The sequence below is a fragment of the Sinohyriopsis cumingii genome, chromosome 8 (assembly GCF_028554795.1).
Source record: "Sinohyriopsis cumingii isolate HCF-2022 chromosome 8, ASM2855479v2, whole genome shotgun sequence".
Classification (NCBI taxonomy): domain Eukaryota; kingdom Metazoa; phylum Mollusca; class Bivalvia; order Unionida; family Unionidae; genus Sinohyriopsis; species Sinohyriopsis cumingii.
In genome coordinates this window covers 15,495,424-15,518,108 of record NC_142968.1, presented here as the reverse complement: position 1 = coordinate 15,518,108, position 22,685 = coordinate 15,495,424, and the positions used below count along the sequence as shown (strand labels likewise).

General features: G+C 36.1%; 1 protein-coding gene across 12 annotated transcripts in view; it reads right to left on the bottom strand.

Moving 5' to 3' along the window:
* The window catches only part of LOC149793030 (uncharacterized), a 200,174-nt gene that overhangs the window by 154,933 nt on the left and 22,556 nt on the right, over positions 1-22,685 (bottom strand). For all 12 annotated transcript variants that reach the window (XR_016422696.1, XR_016422697.1, XM_089966912.1 and 9 more), the window contains exons 2-6: positions 18,547-21,844; positions 17,371-17,594; positions 14,353-14,456; positions 11,514-11,812; positions 4,069-4,305 (exon numbers count right to left, since the gene is read on the bottom strand). Coding sequence is in view for 10 of the 12 variants with exons in the window: in XM_089966912.1 (XP_089823038.1) it covers positions 4,069-4,305; positions 11,514-11,812; positions 14,353-14,456; positions 17,371-17,594; positions 18,547-21,637 (3,955 nt within the window). In the remaining 2 variants the exon portion in view is untranslated. The remainder of the gene's footprint in view (positions 1-4,068; positions 4,306-11,513; positions 11,813-14,352; positions 14,457-17,370; positions 17,595-18,546; positions 21,845-22,685) is intronic.

Genomic DNA, 22,685 nt, shown 5'->3' with positions numbered 1-22,685 from the left:
CATTCAGTGAAAACCCCTTGTTGATATGACCATCCATTCAGTGAAAACCCCTTGTTGATATGACCATCCATTGAGGATGAGTAGCAAAACCAAGATTTTAAAGACTGTGGCAACTATACTAGCTGTGCAAGGAGACCCATTTTCACTGATGACCAACTAGAGTCATAAAAAGTCTCTTAGTGAAAACCACGTCATGACCATCCATTCAGGAAGAGTAGCAATAACAAAATTTTCAAAATGGCAACTGTGACAGCCAGAATAGCAACTGTGACAGCCAAGCAGCACCATTTTTATTTAGGACCAAATAGATATCATAAAACTTAAATAATGAATATTTTGCCCCAAAGGGAGAAACATGATCATCATTTACAAAATGTCATTCTTTTGGATCTTTTATTTTGCTTCTTATTATCAGACATGTTATACCAGTCGTGTGCCTGCTCTTGCTGTTATTGTTGTTAGTAGTACCGTATTTTCGCATATAAAAGACGCGTGTTATATACAATTTTACTTACCCCACACCCTAAGTGCATCTTTTATTCGTGGGCATCTTATCTAATTATATTTTTACACAAACGAAAACTCAGTCAACAATTTTTATAATAAACATTTACTAAAAATACTGTTTGTCTTGATTTAAAATCAATCTATTCATCTTCATCATCATCAGTTTCTGCTTCAAATCCATCGAAACTTTCATCGAATTCACTCTCGTCGTCGAATACCTCCATAGCCGCTGCTAATCAATCCTCATTGGCTTCAGTGGTATCGGATGCAGCCGAGTCGTCGTCCGAAGAACTGATATCGGTGGCCGGTTCTGGAATTATCCCACACTTTCTGAAGTCATTGATGATTGTTGTTGTTTTCACTTTCTCCCATGCCCGGAGATCCCAATAACACACATCTATGTACGTTGCACAATGTTGTTGACCAGTGGCATGAAGGTGTGCTTAATTCTCTTCAAGCAGCTCTGTTGCCATGCTCCTTGGCAAACTTGATGACGTCTAATTTAAAATCGGCCATATATGATGTTCGCTTCGTCATTGTGAAAATTTTATACATTTTATAAATACTCAAGAGATTGATCGCTCATTTATTTATAACAAGAGACTGATCCCACCTATACCTTATATACCGGTATATACTAACCCCAGCCGCTGAAGCCTAGGACTAGCGCCCTAGAGGAAGATAAGATCAAACGATAACCGTTGCGGTCCTGCCTCAAACAATTCTTTGATCTCCAGCCAAAACGGTCAATGAAGCCTTGTTTACATCAGGTGCGTGATCAAAACATTGGAGATATTTGTGTTTATGACAAAGGAAAGTACCGGTAGCCACTTTGATGCACATGTTTTGAAAACGGATGTTTACCGATACATATTTGAACAAAACAACACACATAATTATTCAAAAAGATTTTATTAAACTTTATTGGAGCAATACTGTAATAGTACTTAACAAAATAATATTAGATACAGATCAATACCGTAAGTTATTAAAAAATCAATGCTATGTCATCTGCAGTCAATATAGGGTTTGCTCAGTTCGGCAGATGGCGAGGCCGAGTGCATCTTGTAGTCATGGGCGTCTTATTTAAAATATTTTTTTACACAAATCGTCAAAATCTGCATCTTATATATGGGTGCGTCTTATAATTGGGTGCGTCTATTATACGTGAAAATACGGTAATAGTAGTAGTAGTATATATTGCTTGAAGAAGAAAAAAATTGACAGTTCTTTTCATAATGAAAAATAAATTTAAAATGCATATATTCTGGAATAATTACAGGGGTTCTTTTTGTTTTCAGTTGCTTTTGGGGTTGTTGAGGGAGAGAGATAGAGGGAGGAAGGAAGGGAAGGAGGGAGGGAGGGACAGAGACTCATCCTACTCTGCCAGCATTCTATAATGGAATATGCTACAACAAATTTTAAAAAAAAAATTAAAAAAGGTTTTTAAAAAAATCAAATAATATAAATCCCAAACGATGAGGTGCAGTTTTTGGCAACTGAGACCATCAGTACTGATATAGTAATGGCAGTTATTTCCCTTGTTGATAGTCTCAAGACTGGGTACTACAGGAATGTAACTACAGGCTCCATTTGTTACTTTTACCAAAACACAAATTTTCTCTTTGATTTGGGAAATTTCATTGTATATAAAGCAATTAGCCATTCAACCCTGAAGACAACTGTAGTGAATGAAGGTCATAAGTATTATCATGCTGATAGGGAAAATCACAACTGTAGTGAATGCAGGTCATAGTGTTATCATGCTGATAGGTAAAATCACAACTGCATTGCATTTTGCTGGTTTATAGGACTACAGTACAACAGACATTTCATCCTATATTGTTGCCAAGCTGCGCTGACCTTATCACATCAAATGAGATGATGCTATAATCTTGTGCCACATGATTGTGATGATCACATTGCATATTAGTATTATTTACTGTTACACCTGCCAATCTGCAGTTATCCCTGCTGTCAATCATTGACAGCAATCTATCTGTCAGTCACTGACAGCAACATATCTGTAAGTCATTGACAGCAATCTATCTGTCAGTCATTGACAGCAATCTATCCATCAGTCATTGACAACAGGGATGTGCTTCAGGACTCATTTTATTCCAAGTGCAGAATTTTGCAAATTTTTACACATTTACTAAAAGATGGGTATTTTCCATTACCTTTTAAGAGAAAAATGTGGCTACAGACTAAACACATAAAGGTAAAGGGTCAAATTTGTGTCCATGTTTTGCCAAATGGGTAAAGGGTCAAATTTGTGTCCATGTTTTGCCAAATGGGTAAACAGTCAAATTTGTGTCCATATTTTGCCAAACAGGTAAAGAGTCAAATTTGTGTCCATGTTTTGCCAAACGGGTAAAGGGTCAAATTTGTGTCCATGTTTTGCCAAACGGGTAAAGGGTCAAATTTGTGTCCATGTTTTGCCAAACGGGTAAAGGGTCAAATTTGTGTCCATGTTTTGCCAAATGGGTAAATAGTCAAATCTGTGTCCATGTTTTGCCAAACGGGTAAAGAGTCAAATTTGTGTCCATATTTTACCAAACAGGTAAAGAGTCAAATTTGTGTCCATGTTTTGCCAAACAGGTAAATAGTCAAATTTGTGTCCATGTTTTGCCAAACAGGTAAAGGGTCAAATTTTGTGTCACTGTTTTGCCAAATTGGTAAATAGTCAAATATGTGTCCATGTTTTGCCAAACAGGTAAAGAGTCAAATTTTGTGTCCATGTTTTGCCAAACAGGTAAATAGTCAAATTTATGTCCATGTTACATAGCACATGCTGCTGTAATCTTTTTATGTGTATCATATGTGAGCCATACAAGAAGCAGGAGAGGATTAAGGAATTTGGTTTTTGAGGATTTCTTTAGAAGAGGATACTTCAAATGGTTAACATTCTTGTATTTCACCTAAATGTGTACTATCTGCCAATGTTAACCCCACCCATCCCACCTGAATTCGCTACTGATATGAAGAAAAGCACCTAAAGCCAAAAGGAAAAAAAGACGTGAAGATTTTCATTCAAATTGGAGACAATGGCTGTGAAGATTACTTAGACTGAAGAGATTGCTTTAATGTGGATCAGCCTGAATAACTTAAATCTTCCCTAAATTAGTAATAATATGTGGATCAGCCTGAATAACTAAATCTTCCCTTAGTAATTATATGTGGATCAGCCTGAATAACTTAAATCTTCCCTTAGTAATTATATGTGGATCAGCCTAAATAACTTAAATCTTCCCTTAGTAATTATATGTGGATCAGCCCGAATAACTTAAATCTTCCCTTAGCAATTATATGTGGATCAGCCTGAATAATTTAAATCTTCCATTAGCAATTATATGTGGATCAGACTGAATAACTTAAATCTTTTATCATGTGATGGCCTAAAAGTTAATGTTTGGTGTAAAAGCAATTAAAAGCAATTATAGCTTTTGAAAAACAACTAGATCTCCAGCAAGAACTTGTAAACTACAACAGATTGCTTCAGTATCTTAAACTCATGGAGTCTTTCTTCCCAGTCCTTCCTGCATAGACTGACATACTTACTCTCATGGAGTCTTTCCTCCCAGTCCTTCTTTCGTAGACTGACATAGTGCATCTCTCCCAATAGTCCAATAAACAGCTCTTCACCCTGGGATAGTTCTTCATTTTCCTTATCCCAGTTTAGCTTGGAGCGAAAAGCATCTTGATCATTTCTTTGACTGGTATCAGTACTTTCTGCCTTGGCATCAGTCTGTTTGGGTAATGATGCTGAACTAGTCTGTAGTGATTTTGATTGTTCACCTGCAATGATAATAATAATAACAATAATAAATGATAGAATACAGCCTCATGTCCACAAATTGCCTTAAACAAGACATCAGCAGAAGAATTTCAGTCACAAACTTGAGAAACAGAAGAATATTGTCTCCAAGTCTCAGCTGAATAATATAATTTACAGTACTTCCTCACTGTAAGGCCCCTTGTTATAACATGGTTCCTGTTACAAGGCAGGTATGCCAAGGATCCCAGTCTAAGGCCCCTTGTTATAACATTATTCCTGTTACAAGCGAGGATGTCATGGATTCCCATTATAAGGCCCCTTGTTATAATACTGGTTCCTGTTATAAAGCAGGTATGTCATGGATCTCATTATAAGGTTCCTTGTTATGACATGGTTTCTGTTATAAGGAGGATCCTTAATCCCATTTGATTACATAAGATACTGCCTGTTGCAAGGTAAATTGACCAATTCAGTTAGCTTTAGAGTCTAAAAATAAAGTTGGCATTTTGAGGCATTTCTTTGTTTTTCCAAGTAGATTGATGTTTCCATATGCAAAACCAGCAGAGAATCAATAAATTTCTGCCTAGTTTAATTTTTACTGGCAGTTTTAGTGCCAGTTAGGCGAGGGGACAGACATTACAGTGTGACACGAATCATCTGATTGTGAAACTGAATACCATGACATATTAATATATAAACTTGTAATCATTTACCCTTGATGAGGTAAATACTTTACATGATTTCATTAAAGCTTTTTCCAGTTTCTGATTTTATAAATGGTAACATATCATTTGAATGTCTTCACCATTAACACATCCTTATACTGTCGCATTTAACGTAAATGCACAGAAAATCAACTAAAGTAAACGAGGGCATTTAAGTAAAATCAAAACCACCTTTACTCAGAATCAGTTGGCAAAACAGAGAAAAAGACACAACATAGAAAGAATACTGACTAAATCAATACTGTACTAGTTAAAATTTAGTTTTGTTTTCAATGTATACCAGTACAAAACGAACTATAAAAGAAAAAATAATTATTTAAAATACATCCATACATTGGTATTATCTAGTGGAAAAAGCACCTAATTGGTTAAATATATAACTGATTTTTATAAAGTCCCACTTACATGTTATTTTTATGAAGTGGACCATACAACTGACAATATATATATATGTGTGTGTGTGTGTGTGTGTGTGTGTGTGTGTGTGTGTGTTATGTGTGTGTTAGTGTGGTCTCCCCTGGCTCTTTTACTGCAGCAGTCAAGTAACCATCATTTCAACCTGCCACACTTTACAACCATACACCATGTATCACTGCTGGTATGCTTAAGTATTCTGACTATCCTTGTTAAATAAAAAATTTGTCATCTACTTCAAAGCTCTGTCACTCAAATGACACCTGTTCCTGAGCTGCTTTGGCCCAAGTGCCAATGCATGATCTTTGATACTGGTTTTGTCTCTGTACTGACACAGTCATGCAATCAGGCAGCTAATGAGATCTACTGTGTGTTACATATAGAATCTAACTGAGACAAGGAAATCCCAGTCAAAGGTTTTTATTATTTGTCTCCCCACGAGGCTTGCCCGAGTGGGGAGATATATAAACCCGCGACTGGGATTTCCTTGTCTCGGTCCAAACACCAACATAGATTATTTTTCTCACCCAGTATTTTCCTTTAAAGTAAAAAGAATTCTGCACTAGTGTTCACATCCAATGTTTACACGCGGCACAATAATATAAATATGTTAATGAGGGCTGTGGTGTGACCATTGCGTTCGAAGTACAGTTTATACGCATGAGTAAAGAAAAATAGCAACATAAAATGTAGCATAATAATGAGGTATTATCACATTTAATATATGGATGTTACATGAAACTGACAATAAATAATTAATATTTATTACAAGAAACTTTTATTTTCATCAGTTCCAATTTTGAAAAGTTATATTGTAAATAATAAAACAATATTGGCTACTCAGCTCTACTCTTCTGTAGTTATACTTAGTACAAGCTGTAATGAAGAGTAACATCTTTCTTTAGATTATTCACGGGTAATTAAAGATCTGTGTCGCTATCACATATAACTATTCTTTTCTATGGAGGAGGTGAAACTGTGTGTGACATACTTGTATTGTCCTTAACACATTAACCCCTGGAGCTTTTTGCCATTTTTGCCTGAAAATCGAGTAGGAAACACATTTTGAAAGCTATTTCTAAATGGACTCGAAAACACCAAATCCCCAGTCATCTTTCAATAACATACTGCCTAATTGTGTTAGAAACTTCATTTTTCATTGGCTATTTGACTCGTGCATGAGCAGAAGGGCAAAAGTTGGATTTTTTTATTTTTTTGCTAAACAGAGCCATTATTTTTGTATGAAGACCACTCTTTATTCCAAATGCCCATCTTATCCTACTTTTTGCAAAGGCTCATCTGTCTGCTTGCAGTTCAAACCAGTTTGCCTTAGATCTGAGACCAAAAAGTCTAAAATCCGAACACAAAATGGGATTCCGACCACGGGCGAATTTTGCGTAAAAAAAAGTCAGGTCCAAAAAATGAGGTTTTTCTATCTGTATTTTGTAGTGCAATTAGATATTCAGATTAATTGGTATCATTGTAGAGCTACATCTGTCTACCTTTCTATAATACCACCCACTTTAGTGTATCATGCATGACCATGACGCTACAGAGCTCGGCAGTAGGCTACTACCTCATGCCCCGTAAAGTTATCGCTAGGGGTTAATGTGTTAATATTGATTGTAAAATTACCCCGGTGTATAATAGACCCTCCAAACATGGACTCGAGCGGATAACCATCTGCTAAACTTTCAAGTTCATGGATTCTTTGAACATTTATTTTTCTGTCCTGGAAATATGGCAAGTGCTACAGTGAAATTTGCTTATGGATTAACGTGCTGACGGGAAAATTATTCCTTCTGGCTGGTAAGTGTATTATTTGTCATTAAATATTGTAGGTGTAATTTTGATTCAACTGGGGCACAGTGGAGATGCTTAACAAAATTAGAAAAAAACATGTTTTATATAACACTTTTCTGGCTGTTACTAAGTTTTCCGTAGTTGTTAAGAGAGTAGGGAGGCTATGAAGTGTATAGGTCTATAGTATATATGCATAGATAAGTGTTTTCTGTTATATTGTTCATTTCACACAGCAATGAGAATTTTATCCTATCTGTAGCACAGTTATTTTCAGGTCAGCGCCATTAAATGTAGCTAACAGTATATAATTTGTTTCACACGAAGTATTTAAAACTAGTTAGGTAGCTTTAGCTACATTTAATGACGCTGATTTAAAAATGTATTGAGCTAGGCCTGCATATAGGATAAAATTGACCATGCTGTGTGGAACGAACAAGCATAATACCAAAAAGCTCGACATCATATGCGCTTGTCTTTGTCTCTCTTGAATTGTTTTTGTATGGTGTGTTCTCAAAGATGGATTTAACTTAAATTACTTTGTTTTTGTTATATATATGTGTTGCTGTTGTTGTTGTCGTTGCTTGATTTTAGTACAAGTAAGTCTGGGGTTAAGCAGAAGACAACAAGGGTTTCTTTTTATAAAAGTAGATCTGAGCACGTGGATACCTTGACTGAGACGACTGGTCTGAGATGACTAGACTGAGACCAGAAAAGTAAGGTTAGCAAACCAAGTAGATTTCTCTGTTGCATGGGTGAGAAAAATATCAACCATCAGTACCAAATGTTTTCTTATAAAGTTAAGCAAAATCTTAATTATCATTCTGAAAAATGGACCCACCATCTCAAACAAAACAAATATACCTGTTGCACAGCTAACCCCATACTGGCATGGGCACTAGTTTTTATTTTTTGCCTATTCTAGTAGGAAAATGAGTAAATTTTATCTTCCAGGAAATAATTCATTTAAATTAAATTAAATTCAATATCAAATCATGTTATAACTTAGAGAATAAATAATACTAATTCCTATACATTCTTCTTTTATATTTCATTGCCATTTATTTTTTCACTTTTATGATAAGACACATTTTGGAAAATATAATGCATGGTTACCCCTATGTTATGAAAACTTTCTGGAAGACGACTCCTATATGAATAGTTTACATCAGTGTATGGTGGAGTCCTGATAAAGCGGTATACTCCATGGCTGCCATGGACATCACTGTAAGGAGTACTATTACGATTCTGAAACACTATCTTATTATTGCTGAACATGATGGTGCCATTCACAATGGTGCCATTACCACCATAAGCAATACCTGTGTCATGCAATTAACAGGTGTAACTGTACTATAAGGATATATCACCACCATAAATGATATCTGTGTCTTGCAATTAACAGACTTAATTAACTTTACAATCAGAATACATTACCACCATAAGCAATACCTGTGTCTTGCAATTAACAGACTTTAATTAACTTTACAATAAGAATACATTACCACCATAACCAATACCTGTGTCATGCAATTAACAGGTTTAACTGTAAAATAACAAATTATTTAGTTATAATCACTTAACCATTTATGATAGTTATAAATTGAACATGACAGATTGGTTTTCAAAGAAACTGTGTCAGCAAAAAAAGTAGATGCAGTATATACTTGTTTATAAGTCAGATCCTACCACAGTGTGCATAGACTCAAATATGCTGTCACATAATTTGCTAACAGACTTGGGTCTATGCAATTTGTTAGAAGTAATTAGCAAAGACCCTGATCTGCAAGTACAATATGCAATGACAGATCTGGGTGTACACTGTTGGTACAGATTTATAAACAAGCATATATGGTAAACATCTTATAAAAAATGTTAATTTATAATTTTATGAAATCATCCAAAGAAAGGCTAGACTCCAAACATTCATTTTGTCAAGATTTGATCCTTTAATCCACAATATTTAATTCTGACCCATGGATGCATCCTGGTTAGGTATCTTAAAATGTTAAACCCACTGACATCACTGGAATTATTTATTACTATTATACCTACTGAAAACATTATTTTATGCTACTCCATGAATCTGTGGATTTTGTAAGAGAAATAAATTTGATAACTCACTGCATAATGTATTTTCACTCCAGCTGCAGTAACTATTTCACTGACAAGAAAATGGAAATGTTTATTCCAGAGAGAGTGATGAAAACACATTGAATGTCTTCATTTGATGCTGTACATACTGCCAAGAAAATGGATTCATTTATTCCAGAGAGTGATGAAAACACATTTAATGTCTTCATCTGATGTTGTATATAATTTCCAAAACATCTTACCCATTTAAATATAGTTTCATTTGCCAAATTCAGCTGCATGATAAAATCATCCTTTTTCTTCATTAGTAGTTGCAAAAGATGGTGTCTACTGAGTTGCAAAAGATGGTGTCTACTGAGTTGCAAAAGATGGTGTCTAATGAGTTGCAAAAGATTGTGTCTACTGAGTTGCAAAAGATGGTGTCTACTGAGTTGTAAAAGATAGTGTCTACTGAGTTGCACAGGATGGTGTCTACTGAGTTGCAAAAGATGGTGTCTACTGAGTTGCAAAAGAGGGTGTCTACTGAGTTATAAAAGATGGTGCCTACTGAGTTGCAAAAGATAGTGTCTACTGAGTTGCAAAAGATGGTATCTACTGAGTTGCAAAAGATGGTATCTACTGCATTGCAAAAGATGGTGTCTAATGAGCCTCATTTCAACTTATATTTTATCATGGACTAATAAAACCAGAATTACCATCTGAGAAACTAGTATTGTTATTATTGAAATCTATACCATCTAAAGCAATAGTGTTATTGTTGAAATATCAAATTATATCCCATCCAAACAGAATTGTCATTGTTGAAATATTAATTTCAATCTGAAGCAAAACAATTTTTTGGTGTGCAGGTTCACAAAACACAGTCAAACATAAACATTAAACAGCGAACATCAGCATAAGAAATCTCTCATATAATTTAAAAAGCCAACACATTACAGCAGGGTGGGCAAAATATGGCACATTCAGCCCGTGACATGGTTTTATTCATTAATTTACATCACAGAGTGTGGCTTTAAAAATCACTTTTGCCCATGCCAGCTTCAGAGCATAAAATAAGAAGAAACTTTGCTTGCTCAGATACGGCTCATCCTGTATGCTGAAATACACTAGTACCAGTAGGTTTTAAAGAAAACTCTTATGGCTGAAATACACTAGTACCAGTAGGTTTTAAAGAAAACTTATGGCTGAAATACACTAGTACCAGTAGGTTTTAAAGAAAACTTATGGCTGAAATACACTAGTACCAGTAGGTTTTAAAGAAAACTTATGGCTGAAATACACTAGTACCAGTAGGTTTTAAAGAAAACTCTTATGGCTGAAATACACTAGTACCAGTAGGTTTTAAAGAAAACTCTTATGGCTGAAATACACTAGTACCAGTAGGTTTTAAAGAAAACTTATGGCTGAAATACACTAGTACCAGTAGGTTTTAAAGAAAACTTATGGCTGAAATACACTAGTACCAGTAGGTTTTAAAGAAAACTCTTATGGCTGAAATACACTAGTACCAGTAGGTTTTAAAGAAAACTCTTATGGCTGAAATACACTAGTACCAGTAGGTTTTAAAGAAAACTTATGGCTGAAATACACTAGTACCAGTAGGTTTTAAAGAAAACTCTTATGGCTGAAATACACTAGTACCAGTAGGTTTTAAAGAAAACTTATGGCTGAAATACACTAGTACCAGTAGGTTTTAAAGAAAACTCTTATGACTGAAATACACTAGTACCAGTAGGTTTTAAAGAAAACTTATGGCTGAAATACACTAGTACCAGTAGGTTTTAAAGAAAACTCTTATGGCTGAAAAAACCTTGATGCCTTACCATAAATTACTAACCTTCCACCCACAAAATGAAATATATCCATTATTCAATGGGAACAAGCAAATATCCTCAGTTTCTTCTCAAATTACAAACTAAAATACAGAAAAAATCCTTTCATCCTAACAATACAGAAAACAATATAATGTAAAAGATGGTCATAAATTTCTAACAATACAATACCAATAGGGTCTATAGTGTTTGTTCAAAGAAGGCAACTTAAAATTGATGTCATAGCAGAAGATAAATCAGGGACCTAATGCTAAATCTAAAAGCTGTTATCCATACAGCAAACAGATTGTCTTGTAAAATAAATGCAGTTGGTGATTCCTGTTTACAACATGACTTCAACCAAAAGAAGGGAAAATGTCTTACCAGTCTGAGGTGAGGCAGACTTTGAACCAGTCTTGGATTGACTGGTTTCACTGTTGGTCTCATCTTGGGAAGGAGATTTATCAGACTTGGCTGTATCTGCAGTCTGACTATCACTCATTGTCTTGTCTGCAGTCTGACTATCACTTGTGGTCTTGCTGCCTTCTTTTGTTTCCATTCTTTTCTTCTCTTTTTCCTCTTCTTCCTTGTCAGACATATGCTGAGGCTGAACTACAGTGCAAGACTTGCCAGATATTCCACCAAGCACATTGATGCGGCATTTAAGCACCTCAGAGATGGCTCTATGGAAGCAAAAACAATGTAGTTTAATAGAAAAATATGCATGTAAATGCATTTTTATATTCAGTGCATTGAGTTTTTCAGATTGATATTACTGCTGGGGGCAGAATTTCATCAGACCCCAATTTCTCCAACACAAACCTTCAAGTTAAGTCTACTTTGGTTTAAGTCTGTCCTGTCTTACTGCATATCAAGCATTAGAGCTTACATTGTACTAGGACAAGCAAAGTGCCTTGACCAATGACACACCAATAATAGTCAATCCAAGCTGATGTCATGATGGGACCTGCATGCAGACCCTTGTGGTCACATGTCAAATGCCATAACCACCAAGCTTGACCAACTACAGAAATCTGACTACTCGTAGTCAATTTTTATGTCAGACATAAATTTCAACCAATCAGATCACTTGATCTTAGCCTTTTGTTTCAATGAGACTTAAGTTATTAGTTTTGCTGGTGAAATCCAGACCTGGTCAACCTAAAAACTCTCTCAAACTCAGTGTGTGTACACACACACACACACACCATAAACCAGATGTTATTGGTGAAAAATTCTGGCATTTCTATCAAGTTGTTCAGTACAAAGAGGTTTCATTTGTACAGGAACTGTCTTACAAGGGCCAAAATATGTGGCCATGCTGGATGTACTTGGATTTACTTGGGTTTACATGGATTTACTTGGATTTCATTGTGTATACTTGGATTTACATGGATTTACTTGGATTTCATTGGGTATACCTGGATTTACTTGTGTTTACTTGGATTTACTTGAGTTTACATGGGTATACTTGGATGTACTTGGGTACACTTGGATTTACTTTGGTTTACTTGGATTTACTAGAGTTTACATGGATTTATTTGGATTTACTTGAGTTTACATGGGTATACTTGGGTTTACTTGGATGTACTTGTGTACACTTGGATTTACTTTGGTTTATTTGCATTTACTAGAGTTTACATGGATTTACTTGGCTTATTTGAATTTACTAGAGTTTACATGGGTTTACTTGGATTTACTTGTGTTCACTTGGATTTACATGGATTTACTTAGATTTCATTGGATTTCATTGGATTTACTTGGGTTATTTGGATTTACTAGAGTTTACATGGGTTTACTTGTATTGACTGGTGTTTACTTGGATTTACTTGGGTTTACAGGGATTTACTTAGATTTCATTGGATTTACATGGATTTACTAGCATTCACTTGGATTTACTTTGGTTTACTTGCATTTACTACCGTTTACATGGATTTACTTGGGTTATTTGGATTTACTAGAGTTTACTTGGATTTACTTGGATTAACTTGGATTTACTTGAGCTTAAAGGGGTTTACTTGGATTTACTTGAGTTTATATGGATTTATTTGGATTTACTTCGGTTAACTTAGATTTACTTAGATTTACTTGGGTATACATGGGTTCACTTGGATTTACTCTTACTTTAATTTTACATGGATTTACTTGGACTTACAAGGTTTTCCAAGGGGTTGACTTGGATTTACATGGTTTTACTTGGACTAACTTGGATTTACTTAGATTTACTTGAGTTTACTTGGATTTACTTGGGTATACTTGGGTTTACTTGGATTTACTTGTGAGTTTACATTGGTTTACTTGGATTTACTTTAATTTTACATGGGTTTATTTGGATTTACTTGGACTAACATGGATTTACTTGGGGTTTACTTGGATTTACTTAGATGCATTTGGAGTTATTTGGATTTACTTGGACACAATTGGATTTATTTGTGTTTACTTGGACTTACCTGACTTTACTTGGACATACTTGGGTTTAATTGGATTTGATTAAACTGGATTTACATGGATGTATTTGAATTTACTTGGACATAACTGGATTTAGTTGTGTTTACTTGGATTTACCTGACTTTACTTGGACATACTTGGGTTTACTTGGATTTACTTGGATTTACATGGATTTAATTAAACTGGATTTACTTGGATGTATTTGAATTTACTTGGACATACTTGAATTTATTTGTGTTTACTTAGATTTCCTTTAATTAACTTGGGTTTACCTGGATGTACTTGGGTTAACTTTGGTTTACTTGGATTCACTTGAGTTTACTTGAATTTACTTGGATTTACTTGGATTCACTTGGGTTACCTTTGTGCTTCAGCAAATGTTTGCCAAAAGAAAATCAAGTATCATTCCCATAACCCCTCCCGACAGCACTCCCCGCTATAAGGCCCGTCATTAGAATGGTGTGTATGGGCTTGGATCCCATTTCATTCAATGATACTAAAATTGAGGTATTTCATTATAAGGTGGCCTTATAGTAAGCCAGCATACTCCATGGCTACCATGGGCAGTGTTATAATGAGAGAATACAGTACTTCATTAAAAGGTGGTCGCAATAATCAGGCAGTGTACTCAGTGACTCATGGAAAGTGTTATAATGAGTGAGTACTCTACTTCATCACAAAGTGGTCTAAATAAGGCAGTATAAACCAAAACTCTTAGGGACAGTTTTATAAAGAGGGAGTACTGTATTGCTTGTAAAGCTTTATCAATACCTACCCAAGAATGATATGTTCACCCCATTCTCCGTCTCTGCTCATTCGACCCAGGTAATGTTCCCATGTTTCATTAGACAGGAAGTGCTCAAGTGGTGTACCATCTCGCTATGAAAACAAAAAAAAACATCACATGACAATGAATTAAATTCAAATCTGATAAACTTGCTCACTGGTATAGATTACTAAATAGTCATTATGTCTAATCATTTCACTCAACAAATTATACCTATCATGAGATTTTAAAGAATTGACATTTTTACTAACTGGTTTGTCCTCTAATTTGGACCAGGTAAAACAATGGTTGGGCTTAATAAATCTTTACTATGTACTCAGGCCTGGTCTAAGTACATAAAAATTCGAACCTTGAGAATAAATCCATGTGCCCAAACATTGAAGGTCAACACTAGTTAGCATTTAGCACATGTCAGTTATAAATAACCTTTGTATAATTTACCTCCTTGTGGTCGGCCCAGAACACATAGTAAAGGAAATGATTTTGCTTTCTGTCACACAGTTACCGCATTAAACTTGATAATAAAATTGGTCATTATTATGAACGTATTATGCTGCAGTTTTATGCCTGGCTCTTGATTCCTTACTGGTGTTCACATTTACAGTGACACTTTTCAGCAATTTAGATGAGAAAAAAGTTTCCCTTTCAGTGAGCTATTCACGCAATTCTTAGTAAGTCAGACCTCTGAGAAGCTAAGAAATGCAGAATGTCAAAAAGTTTGTGATTTTTCATTTGGTCAGGCAATGTTATGTCACCGAGTATTTTCAATACTCAAGCTTGAATAAAAATTGTCGTTTCAAAGGGACGATGCAAGCAAATATTTCTAAAAATGTAATTCCTTTTTTATCAGAAAAATGTTGCCAACTTAGGTTCAAAACAAGTATTTTAAGTGTCTCAGCCAATTTCCATCAAATTTCACACAATCCATGCTGTTGTGATCTATTTACAAAGCAGATAATGCCCAGACAACAGCTGATGATTGGATGAAATTTAGTTTGGGTATATGACCTAGAAAATATTCCAATTCTTTTGTCAATCTACAATCTTCCTTTTAATGGTGAAAGTGTAGCATGGACATTTTACCAAAATGGATCATTTAGTTGTTGTTTTAATGCCATTTTTTAGCACAAGATAGGCTTTAGACCATTCGGCCACTTGGGGCCCCTGATCATTTAGTAAGAAAACTGGTGGAAATTTGGACAGTTGGAATAATTCACTGACATTTTCTTATTAAAAGTGATTATATACTTATATAAATATCTGTGAATGTCTTTATTTTAGCATCTCAATGTATTAATAAAGTTGCACAATCGAGAAAGTACTGGTGATCTTGGGCAAGCATAACGATGTCTGACCAGATGAAAATCTTAATATTTAGACATTCTCTCTGAACTTCTCCCACATTGAACACAAAGATGCTTATGGCATCTAGATTACTGACAGGTTGGGCATACCAGAAAGAAATCAGTGGACGTGTGCACAACAAACTTCAGTTACAAACATCATCTCTTATTATATATCTAATTAAGAAGCCATATATTAGAATATCCTTTGATGGTGTTGACCCATTTTATCATCACGCTTACTTACATGTGGTTCTTAAGTTATAGCATAAGGAGTGTAGTGGTTTAGTGTACTGTGTTGAGTATAACAAAGACAGGGGCAAGTAACTCTTGCAACTCACTCATCCCAGGGAAATATTTTCTTCAGCCTTGAGTTTCTTTTTTTAAATAATTTGAAACAAAGTATCTTGTGAAGACCATACGAAATGAATTTAAGATACAAGGCAATGTCTTAATCATCGACATGTTTACCTTTAAATACAACCTTTACGACTTTGAAATATGTAGTGGGGGGGGCTGATTTTAATTATGCAATACTTACCCACCACAACTGTGTAGCGTTACACTTTTTTGTGTTGAAAAACCACCATACGCTTGACATGAATATCTTCTCCCACAGAGGATATTTCACAACATACAGAACTCATGCTAGATGTCAAGATAAGCAGATTATGATATAACAATGCACTGTTTAGATGGTTTGTCAGGACAAAGAATTTGTTTATGTAACAGTAGATAAATTTCAGTGCATTTTATATCCAGTTTGCGGCTTCCTTTCATGGAGCCTCTGAATTTCTGCACTCCAAGCCAATGGTCGTATATAAAAGTTTAAACAGCCAACAATGTCGCCAATAAATAAAAAACCACATGGTATGTTTTGAAGCCAATAAGAAAAAGCAATCCAAGTTTTCGACATTGGCAAAGACCTACACGATCCCAGAATAAACTTTTTATGTGGTTTTTTTTCTGTTCTTACTTTTAAGAAGAAGAAAAGGAGCCAAGCTATCATCATCTTGTATTATTCATACGCGATCTCTTCCCCAAAATGATAAGCAATGTTTTAGTTTTTTTCGTACTTTTTAAGATTTTTTTTTTGTGCACAATAAAAATACATGTATATGAAATTTCGGGAGCTACATCATGACCGCGTTATATCCAAATTTGTGTTATAATGGAGCACGCTATTGCAGGGTCACACTGTATCTTACACAACCTCATCTATTAAATAATAAATTGTATCTAATTATCTTTTCACAAAATTAAGGTGAATACAAAATGCATTTAAAGGGAAATCTTGTTCTGATTATTTGTATGAATTAATCACACAGAGATACAATGGTATGATGTGACGTGATTTCACGATGCATCATGATAGATCTGCTGTGATTTCATGGCACATAGCAACAAATGTATTGGGTCCAAAGTGTGCTTAAGAGCAACTAATATGTGACTGACACTGTCCAATCAGTGGAAAATTTATTGAATCATTCCATGCAATGCAAATAATAGGAATAAATAAACAGGTATATAATAATAACTTTTTTTTTAATTGAAGTTTTTTTTTTTAATGCAACCCTCAGAAAAGACTTCCATGGCTGTATGAATCATGTTTAAAACATAAGTTTAAGACTTACTTTCAAATACTGCAACCATCTGATTTTACCTGTTTGGAGTTTTCTATCAGATAATTAACAGCTGCAGCTCGCAGTGTTGAAGGCGTATACTTGAAATTTCCACGCACACGCAATTGATCAATGACAGCTGCAAAGAGGCAGTTTCCATCGGGGAAGACATCCTTGACAACAAGACCCTCTCTTTCCACTAATTCTTTCATGTTCTGCACCATTTCTTGAAACCAGGGGTTATTCATCCTCTGATCCAATTGTTCTGAAACCATGATGATTAAAATAGCAATAGGGAAAATCCAGAAAGTCAAAACCAGGACGATTAAAATAGCAATAGGGAAAATCCAGAAAGTCAAAACCAGGACGATTAAAATAGCAATAGGGAACATCCACAAAGTCAAAACCAGGATGATTAAAATAGTTACAGGAAAATTCCACAAAATCAAAATACTATAAACGTAAGAGAAGTATGCAATTGTCTGACAATGTAATTAAGAGATATTTTTTTTCTATATAAAAATCAATGTCATAAGGAGAAGTGTTATATATCTGTCTACTTGCCAAGAAAAAATGCCTGTAGAAAAATAAATATACCTGACAATTACATGCCTATCTTTATTTCATGCACATGATTTTAGAATAAGAATCAAAGAAAAATATAAAGGCAATGAAACCCCATTGTTGAAACTTTGAAGTACTGTACATTCTTGCAAGGACAGCAGATCTTGGTCTATGCAGTTCTTTTGGAGTAATATGTGCAAACAACAGGGGGCCCCGAGTGGCCAAGTGGTCTAAAGCGCTCTCCATTACGGATCACTGCCATCTCACCTCTGTCTGCGTGGGTTCGAGTCTCGGATTCGGCCAATGTGGATATGTGAGAAAGCTTGCCAGTAGCTTCTCGAGGGTCGGTGGTTCTTTCCGGGGATTTCCCGGGTTCTTCCTCCACCATTAATACTGGCCGCCATGTATAGCCTATCGTGTGCTGAAAAATGGCGTTAAATCCTACAACAACAACAACAAGAACAGCAAACAACATAAACCCTGATCAGCTGTCACATTATGTGATGGCAGATTAGGGTCTATGTTGTTTACATTTGGAACTGACATATAAGCAAGTAATGATGGTAGTTTGCTTCAACATGCATTTGAATTGTCAAGTGCTACTTCATTTAAGACTGCATAGAGAACAACGAAGATAAGGCATGCATATTTACCTTGAGCAAGCTCTCTATCTGTAACATAAGAGGACTTTCCTGTGTAGTCGGAGACACCTTCACCATGAGAATGAGTATCACTATGCTGGTCATCACCATGTCTGCGGTCTGTTGCATTATGATGATCTTGAGCCACGGACCCCTGCTGACTTTGTACACCCTGGACATTTTCATTCAAGCCTTGTTCATTTAGCTGCATTGCATTCAGTTCAGCATGTGGATGCATCGATCCTACAATTCTGTCCTGGAATCCTCTTTGCACTGGCTGCATAAATCTTCCATGTTCTGTGCCAGGCATTTGTTTAAGCCCTTCTTGTTGCCCACCTCCAAGGGATCCTCTGTGCTGCCAACTTTGTTGCTGCTCCATCTGTCCACTATTCTGACCACTTTGCGTTTCATCCATCCAATTATCTAGATGACTACTTGAAGTCTGTCCCATTTTTCCAACATTTGGCACTCTTGGAATCATTCCTTCATGTTGACCACTTTGTTTAGGTGAACTGTAGTGAGTCTTATTTGACAAAGGCCTTGAAGGAAATTGGCCTTGTTTTTGTTCATTCATGAAAAAAGGGAGATTTTGCCCAACTTGTGTTTGTAAAAGAGTATTTTGGTCTGAGTTACCCTTTTGTCCATTATTGAACCAGATCTCAGGTCCCTCATACTGCACTCTGGCTTGTTCTTCTAAATACTCAAACTGGATGTCTTCATCAGAAGCTCTCGATGGGTTGTCACTGCCTTGTCTTTGTCTAAGATACCCCTGACCATCATCATCAAAATTATTAGCAAACTGCTGACTACCCTGTCTCTGTAATCTGGAAGACTGCTGCTGCTTGGCATTTCTAAAATTATCTTCCAAAATCTGAGCTGAACCTAGCTGTGCTTCTTTGTGTATGGATGAAGCAGAATGCTGGCCGATGTTCTCACTCTTGAATGTTCTTGATGGTTTTGCTGGTGGAACAGGTGACTGTGTTTTGTCAAGATTTAGTGTACCATTATTTCCAGTAGAATCTGGGTAGGCACTTTGAGAGCTGCTACCTGTGTTGGGACTGGAATAAGATTGTGAATGGATTGTTGGCACATATGACGATTGATCTGAATACTGGATGTTAACTGAAGGAGGAGTACTGATGCCCCCAAGATCATGTCTTTGTCTTAGTATATGAGGTGCATCACCAACACCTGCATCAGAAGGCATGCCATGCTGCTCTAAACCAAACTCAGGTGGGGATCCCTGAGTCAACTCAATTTTATTTGTCACATTCATATCTTTCCGACTTGTGCTCTGCGAGGCGCGGTCAGTGCTGACTTCTGCAAGTCTCATCTCAATACTAGTGACAACTGGAGAACTGAATCTATTGCTGCCTCCCTCACCAGTATTGTTCACAGGTGATGATGGTGCTGCCTTTCTAAGAAACTGATTCTTGTTCTTCTTTCCTTGTGATGCCATTGTTTTAGTGCCTTGTGATGCCATTGATGTTGTGCTTTGTGAGCTGAGTGCTGCCCAAGGATCTAGTCCAAACTGTTCATCAGTGGTGCTTTGTCCTGTATAAGGTCCTTCAAGCTGGTTGTCTATGTCAATAAGCAGGTTATCAAACAAAGCTAGACATGATGATATATCATTTTTTGTAGCTGGCCTCTCGGAAGCCTTTATGTTATTTTTTGTTTGAGTATACTGAACAACATCTACCAAATTATATAAACTCTGAGTCAAACCTGCTGTTGCCGCTCTGAAAGCACTAAGTTGAGAAGGTTCATTCACTTGTTGTACCTTCCCTTTCAGCCCAGCGGTCAAGTTAGCCGAAGTGTCCGATGAAAAAGGTACACTATCATAGGTATGTCTAAAATGCTGTACCTTTAAGGACTCACTTTCTGACAGAAAAGGACTTTGGGACTCTTCTCTAGAGCTGTAATTAGGTGTTTGATGGATCAAAGGAAAAACTGTGTCTGCTGTTTCAGGGGAGAATACTCTTAAATCAGCTGTGGAACTGTTATATTGTTCTGTAATTTCTTCTCCAGTACCCAAATCTGTCTCCAAACCATACTCAATCAACTGATTATCAGTCTCCTTTGCAGACTCACAAACTAATTTTGTTGTACTGCTTTGACCAGAGTGAATTCTGCTTGTAACTGATTTAGGTCCACAAACAGCAATATCAGTGTCAGCAGTTATTTCCTCACTTAATGAAGAAACCTGTTTATCAACGTCATAAACATCTTCATCAAGATTATTCTGATAAACGTTACCAAAAGTAGTAGTATCACTCTTACTGACTTCGTCAGGATGACATCCAGGCAATGAACATCTCTTCCACAAATTTATTTTTAAACACTTACAATCATCAGTATGAACAATTTTCCCATATAAACAAAAAAAAGGCTTCACCAAGTCAGTCCCTGATGCAGAAAACGCTTCTTTCCTTAATTTGCTATTTTTATTTTTCCACCTCTGTTTTGAACTGCTTGATGTCACAGAACTGGATTCTGGTAAACCCTGTATATTATGTGCTCCTTGTCCTTTGCCAACACTAATTAATGGAAAATTGGAAGTTTTGTATCCAGATGATGACAAAGAACCATTCACACCTACTGAAATATGGTGATTAGAATAAGACACTGGTGTATAAGACACTGGTGTATCACAGCATGAAGCAGAGTAGCTGTAATCAGAGTCCTGACCAGAGTAAGTATCCTCAGCATATAGTTCAGGAATGGCACATGCTATTCCATATTTAACATCAAACTTTAAGTTTTTATTCCTGACATACTTTCTTGGGCAAGAATTTGAAGAACTTTGGGAACCAGTCCTTACCTCTGAATATCCACTATATTTATTTTTCCACACACTTTCAGCTGGAGTTTTATTCTTTGCAAATAGAGCTAAGTTTGATAAATGACTTGGTTCTGTATTTGTTACAATGTCATTGAATTCCCACTCATCAGGACTTGCAGAATCACCCTGAGAAGTCACTGAGGAAGAACAGCCCTTGAACTGACTGAACCCTTGTGATGGTGTGGGTGCATGTGTACTTGCAATCTGCACTATAGCATCCTTATCTTGTTTCCTAGATAATGGTGGATCTGGGACAACCATCCCATGAGTACAAAAACATCATTGTTACAATATTAAAGCCTATTAATGAGTATCTGTAAGTGGAAACAACTCTGAATATTTAAAGTCATAAACAACTCACTCCATCTCATCAGTGTTCAATATCAAACCTTCAGTACATCAGGCGTTCACATTCTGGTGAAAGTTATTTATGACCCTCTGAAGAAAGTCCACAAAAACTTGATGAATCTGGAAAAGAGAATAAAAATTCTCATCATTAAAAAAACAAACAATGTTCATCCCTTGTGTACAAAGGCTACTTCACCAAAACCGACCACTCATGAACTCTGACCCTTATCTTTGAGACGCAAGTATCATGTATGGTGGGTGAGACATATGCTCAGCTACAATGACAAATGTAATTTCAACCATCAATGTGTTAGTGCACACAAATTCCTAATTACAGCCATAATAATTCATTTTTAAAAATCTTTCTCTTTTATTTGTAATGGCAGTTAGTTTTCATGGCGAATCAGCATCAGATGTGTCAAATTGAAATTGGTCTTCATGGCAGAATGCTCATTGCTAAGTTTGGTTGAAACTGGGCTTTCTGGCAGTGTGCTCACTGCTTAGTCTGGTTGAAACTGGGCTTTCTGGCAGTGTGCTCACTGCTTAGTCTGGTTGAAACTGGGCTTTCTGGCAGTGTGCTTATTGTTTATTTTGGTTCAAACTGGTCTTAATAGCAGAATGCTCATTGCTAAGTTTGGTTGAAACTGGGCTTTCTGGCAGTGTGCTCACCGCTTAGTCTGGTTGAAAGTGGGCTTTCTGGCAGTGTGCTTATTGTTTATTTTGGTTCAAATTGGTCTTAATAGCAGAATGCTCATTGCTAAGTTTGCTTGAAACTAGACTAGTGTCTTTTTCAGACACTGAAAATAGCTGACATACAACGGATGAAATACAAAGCATGCCAGACCATACCATCAGCTAGCTTGGCCTTACGGCCTGAGGAGCAAAGAAGCGACCCAGATCTGCTGCCATATAATGTGCTGGCAAATCATAATACACAAAAACTTCATACCAATACCATTGA